The following is a 6,537-nucleotide window of genomic DNA, read 5'->3' as shown; positions in this document are numbered from 1 at the left end:
CCCATTGTTGTTTGTCATCTGTATCAACAATCTGGATGATGATTATGGTAAACTGAAAATTTGCGGATGACATCAAGATTGGAGGGTTTAGTGGACATGAGGAAGACTATCTTGGCTTGCAGCGGGATCTGGACCAGCTGGAATTTAATGCAGACAAGTAGGACTGACCAGTGTAGGTTTTACACAGTGAACGTAGGGGGGCCTGGGAATACAGGTGCATAATTCATCAAAAGTGGTGTCACAGGTAGACTGGGTCAAAAAGAAAGTTGTTGGTGCATTGGCCTTCACAAATCAAAATATTGACAATGGGAGATGGGATGTTATGTTGAAGTTGTATGAGGTTTAATCTGGAGTACTGTGTGCAGTTTTGGTCACCTACCTACAGGAAAGATGTAAGCAAGTTTGAGAGAGTACAGAGAAAATTTACAAGGATGTTGCCAGGTCTGGAGGACCTGAGTTAAAGGGAAAGGTTGAATAGATTTGGACTTTATTCCTTGGAACGTAGAAGATTGAGGGGTGATTTAATGGAGGTTTACAAAACTATGAGGGTACACAGATGAGAGGGGCACGAAGGATGGGATGCATACACGGATGACAACCTATTCTCATAAGGCATGCTCCCCAATCCAGGCATCATTCTTGTAAATCTCCTCTGCACCCTTTCTATTGTTTCCACATCCTTCCTATAGTGAGGCGACCAGAACTGAGCACAGTACTCCAAGTGGGGTCTGACCAGGGTCCTATATAGCTGCAACATTACCTCTCGGCTTGAGTTATATGTACTGTGTTATGCCCCTTGGTCTGCAGGAAAGTTGTTTCGTTCGGTGGTATACATGTGTACGGTTGTGTGTGAGTTATGTATACTGTGTTGTATGCCTTGGTTTGGAGGAAAGTTGTTTTGTTGGTTTTCCTGCACTGTTTATTCATTGTTGTCATTTATATACTTTTATGTCTTGCTGTCACAAAATAACAAATCAAAAATGCACAGTGATAAACATGATGCTGCTTTTGAACATTGCTGGCTTGAAACAGGAGAGTGAAGAGACAACCAGACCAGCAGAGATGTGAAGCTTTATTTTAAACTTTCTCCAGTTGCTACATGGAGTCTGTGTCCCAGGGTTAGAAGCTGGCTCTAAGTGAACACACAGACAGATGACAGTCAGCCTGACCCACCTGTAACCTCACTACAACAGGTTACTGTCTCACAGTGGAACAGTCACCAAGAACACCAAAGGGGCGAGGTGTAGCAATTTGGGACACTCGATGGGGGGTAAACACAGGGGCCCACACCGTTCACAGGTCCATTGCACAGCCGGGACGTGTTCTCGGCTGATCTACGGGTTTCTCCATGGGTCCGAGTTCAAGCGCGGTTCTTCTTGATGAAGTTGATGAGCCCATTGGTGGAACTGTCATGTGAGGTCACAGGGTCAGGGGTGACAAGCTCAGGCTCGATCGCCTTGGCCAACTGTTTGCCCAGCTCCACACTGTAAGAAACCAGAGTCGGTCAGTGGTCCAGAGACAGAGAGAGTGAGAGACAGAGACACACACAGAGGCATATGGCACAGTAGTATAGACATTAGCTCAACAGTTTACACTCCCAGTGACCAGGGCTCAATTCACACTGCTGTAGGGAGTTTGTATGTTCCCTGTGACCGTGTGGGTTCAATTCACACTGCTGTAGGGAGTTTGTACGTTCCCTGTGACTGTGTGAGTTTCCCCCCTCAGTTCAGTGACATATGGGTTAGTGTTAGCAAGTTGTGGACCTGCAATGTTGGTGCTGGAAGCTTGGCAATGCTCGTGGGCTGCCCCCAGCCCAATCTCGGACCGTGTTGGGCACTGATGAAAAACAGTATTTCCATGTACTTGTGACAAAGCAAATGCATATCTATTTGCTAACTATTTTAAACTAATCTGAGTCACTTGTGTTCCAGTCATTACGGGTTAGTAGGTTAATTGGTGTAACTGGATGATGTTGGGCAGGAAGGGTCTGATTGATTGATTTAGAGATACAGTGGTAGAATACATCTACAGAAAGCTAAGAGAGCTGGAGGTTTGGCATTACCTAATATTAGATTTTATTATTGGGAAATTAATATTCGACACATGAAATTTTGGTTACTTGACCAAGATACACTATCCATTCCTAAATGGGTAGTATTGGAATTACAATCTGCTCAAGGTTATGCACTTGGCTCCATTTTAGGTTCTTCTCTTACTTTCGATTTGAAACGCCACAACCAGGTTTGTAACCCGATAGTTAAACATACCTTACGCATCTGGTTTCAATTCCGAAAAATTTTCAATCTTACCCAATTTGGGCTAGCGATTCCTATTTTAGGCAACATATTCTTTCCTCTTCCTCTACGGACCATGCCTTTCAAATTTGGAAGACTAATGGTATTTCACTGTTTTTGGATTTATTTTCAGATGGTTCCCTTATGTCTTTTTAACAATTATCTAACAAATATAATTTACCAAAAATACATTTTTTTTAGATATCTCCAAGTTAGAAATTTCCTAAATACTATACTCTCTTCCTTTCCGACGTTACCTCCTATGTATATTTTAGATACTATAATTAACCTTAACCCATGTCAGAAAGGTGTAACGGCTATTATTTATAATACTATCATGAAACTTAGGATACCTCCATTCGATAAGATTAGGTCCGAATGGGAAAAGGAATTGGGCTTTACTATTTTGGCGGATGACTGGGCACATATTTTACAACTAGTCAATATTTCCATAGAAACCATAGAAACTACAGCACAGAAACAGGCCTTTTGGCCCTCCTTGGCTGTGCCGAACCATTTTCTGCCTAGTCCCACTGACCTGCACATGGACCATATCCCTCCATACACCTCCCATCCATGTATCTGTCCAATTTATTCTTAAATGTTAAAAAAGAACCACATTTACCACCTCGTCTGGCAGCTCATTCCACACTCCCATCACTCCCTGTGTGAAGAAGCCCCCCCCCCAATGTTCCCTTTAAACTTTCCCCCCCTCACCCTTAACCCATGTCCTCTCTTTTTTCTCCCCTTGCCTCAGTGGAAAAAGCCTGCTTGCATTCACTCTATCTATACCCATCATAATTTTATATACCTCTATCAAATCTCCCCTCATTCTTCTATGCTCCAGGGAATAAAGTCCTAACCTATTCAACCTTTCTCTGTAACTGAGTTTCTCAAGTCCTGGCAACATTCTTGTAAACCTTCTCTGCACTCTTTCAACCTTATTTATATCCTTCCTGTAATTTGGTGACCAAAACTGAACACAATACTCCAGATTCGGCCTCACCATTGCCTTATACAACCTCATCATAACATTCCAGCTCTTATACTCAATACTTCGATTAATAAAGGCCAATGTACCAAAAGCTCTCTTTACGACCCTATCTACTTGTGACGTCACTTTTAAGGAATTTTGTATCTGTATTCCCAGATCCCTCTGTTCCACTGCACTCCTCAGTGCCTTACCATTAACCCTGTATGTTCTACGTTGGTTTGTCCTTCCAACGTGCAATACCTCACACTTGTCTGTATTAAACTCCATCTGCCATTTTTCAGCCCATTTTTCCAGCTGGTCCAAGTCCCTCTGCAGGCTTTGAAAACCTTCCTCACTGTCTACTACACCTCCAATCTTTGTATCATCAGCAAATTTGCTGATCCAATTTACCACATTATCATCCTGATCATTGATATAGATGACAAATAACAATGGACCCAGCAGTGATCCCTGTGGCACACCACTAGTCACAGGCCTCCACTCAGAGAAGCAATTCTCTACCACCACTCTTTGGCTTCTTCCATTGAGCCAATGTCTAATCCTCTCCATGTATACCTAGTGACTGAATTTTCCTAACTAACCTCCCATGCGGGACCTTGTCAAAGGCCTTACTGAAATCCATATAGACAATATCCACTGCCTTCCCTTCATCCACTTTCCTGGTAACCTCCTGGAAAAACTCCAATAGATTGGTCAAACATGACCTACCACGCACAAAGCCATGTTGACTCTCCCTAATAAGTCCCTGTCTATTCAAATGCTTGTAGATTCTGTCTCTTAGTACTCCCTCCAATAACTTACCCACTACCGACGTTAAACTCACTGGCCTATAATTTCCCGGATTACTTTTCGATCCTTTTTTAAACAACGGAACAACATGAGCCACTCTCCAATCCTCCGGCACCTCACCCGTAGACAGTGACATTTTAAATATTTCTGCCAGGGCCCCCGCAATTTCAACACTAGTCTCCTTCAAGGTCCGAGGGAACACTCTGTCAGGTCCTGGGGATTTATCCACTTTAATTTTCCTCAAGACAGCAAGCACCTCCTGCTTTTCAATCTGTACAGTTTCCATGATCTCACTGCTTGATTCCCTCAATTCCATAGACTTCATGCCAGTTTCCTTAGTAAATACAGACGCAAAAAACCTACTTAAGATCTCCCCCATTTCCTTTGGTTCCGCACATAGCCGACCACTCTGATCTTCAAGAGGACCAATTTTATCCCTTACAATCCTTTTGCTCTTAATATACTTGTAAAAGCTCTTTGGATTATCCTTCACTTTGACTGCCAAGGCAACCTCATGTCTTCTTTTAGCCCTCCTGATTTCTTTCTTAAGTATTTTCTTGCACTTCTTATACTCCTCAAGCACCTGATTTACTCCCTGTTTCCTATACATTTCATACAACTCCCTCTTCTTCTTTATCAGAGTTGCAATATCCCTTGAGAACCAAGGTTCCTTATTCCTATTCAATTTGCCTTTAATCCTGACAGGAACATACAAACTCTGCACTTTCAAAATTTCCCCTTTGAAGGCTTCCCACCAACCAATCACATCTTTGCCAGAGAACAACCTGTCCCAATCCACGCTTTTTAGATCCTTTCTCATTTCTTCAAATTTGGCCTTCTTCCAGTTCAGAACCTCAACCCTAGGACCAGATCTATCCTTGTCCATGATCAAATTGAAACTAATAGTGTTATGATCACTAGAACCAAAGTGCTCCCCTACACAGACTTCCATCACTTGTCCTAACTCGTTTCCTAACAGGAGATACAATATTGCATCCCCTCTAGTTTGTCCCTCTATATATTGATTTAGAAAACTTTCCTGAACACATTTTACAAACTCTAAACCATCTAGACCCCTAATAGTATGGGAGTCCCAATCAATGTATGGAAAATTAAAATCCCCTACCACCACAACTTTATGTTTCCTGCAGTTGCCTTCCTCCATCTGTTCTAAACATTCCCTAATTCAATTTAAAGTTGTTCATAGAGCACATATGTCTAAAGATAAATTAGCTCATTTTTATTCTCATATTAACCCTCTTTGTGACAGATGTCATGGGGAGATAGCGTCCTTAACTCATATGTTTTGGTCCTGTCCTACTCTGGAAACTTTTTGGAAAGACATTTTTAATATTTTCTCAAAGGTATTGAATATAGATATTTCTCCCCATCCTATTACTGCTATCTTTGGATCACCTAAAACTTCCAGTAATCTTTCCCCTTCAGCCTGTAGAATGATTACATTTCTTACTTTAATGGCGAAAAGATGTACTTTACAACATTGGAAGGAGATTAGTGCCCCAATGATGTTTTTTTGGTTTTCTCAAACGATACTATGTTTAAATTTGGAAAAAATCAGAAATAATCTTTATGATACTTCAGTTAAATTTGAACAGACCTGGAGATCTTTTATTCAACATTTTCATTTAATGTAACTTTTTTTTCTCTTTGACCATATTTACATTCCCTCCTTGGTTTTTAACTGTTATTAATGGAGGTCGGGTTTGAGGACATGATTGTTTAAGTTGTTTAAGTCTACTTGTTACCTAGTTCGCCCATCGCTTTGCTTTGCTTTTTAGGTCAGTTGCACGGTGGTTTTTTTTTGTTTTTTTTCTTCTCTTTATTGATATATGTGGAAAATTAGTATACTACTATATTACCTCGTTATTTTATAACTAAACTGCACTGTTTGTACTTATTTTATGTATTAATATCTCTTGTAAATTTATATCGCAACAGTGTATTAGTTTCTATATGTTTTACCTTTTGTGTACTAATTCAATAAAAAGATTTAAAAAGATAGAGATACAGCAAGGAAGAGGCCTTTCCGGCCCTTTAAGCCGAGCCACTAGCAGCCCACTGATTTAACCCCTGCCTTACTACAGGACTATTTACAATGACCAATTAACTTACTAACCAGTATGTCTTTGAACTGTGGGAGGACATACAAATTCCTCACAGCAGGCACCGGCATTCAGTGCCAACACTTTGAGCTGTAATTGCGTTGCATCAACAGCCTGTTACCGTGTTGAATCTCTGGATAGATAATAAATACTCTCTATTTCTTGTCCCCATTTCCTGCTGATACTCTGGCCCCTTGTCTGATGGGTGTAGGGTTGCCAACTGTCCCGTATTAGCCGGGACATCCCGTATATTGGGCTTAATTGGTTTGTCCCATACGGGACCGCCCTTGTCCTGTATTTCCCCCGCTAAGGTAGAGCGTTCCTATGAAACCTTTCG

The 6,537-nt window shown here is 41.3% G+C and overlaps 1 protein-coding gene across 1 annotated transcript in view; it reads right to left on the bottom strand.

Moving 5' to 3' along the window:
• Positions 1-1,059: 1,059 nt before the first annotated feature.
• The window catches only part of gpib (glucose-6-phosphate isomerase b), a 48,102-nt gene continuing 42,624 nt past the window's right edge, over positions 1,060-6,537 (bottom strand). The window contains exon 18 of the mRNA XM_072279998.1: positions 1,060-1,484. Coding sequence (XP_072136099.1) covers positions 1,361-1,484 — 124 coding nt within the window. The 3' untranslated portion in view covers positions 1,060-1,360. The remainder of the gene's footprint in view (positions 1,485-6,537) is intronic.

This window comes from Mobula birostris, chromosome 15 (assembly GCF_030028105.1).
Source record: "Mobula birostris isolate sMobBir1 chromosome 15, sMobBir1.hap1, whole genome shotgun sequence".
Classification (NCBI taxonomy): domain Eukaryota; kingdom Metazoa; phylum Chordata; class Chondrichthyes; order Myliobatiformes; family Myliobatidae; genus Mobula; species Mobula birostris.
Note: the sequence above shows the minus strand (reverse complement) of the source record. Positions and strands in the feature narration are given on the sequence as shown.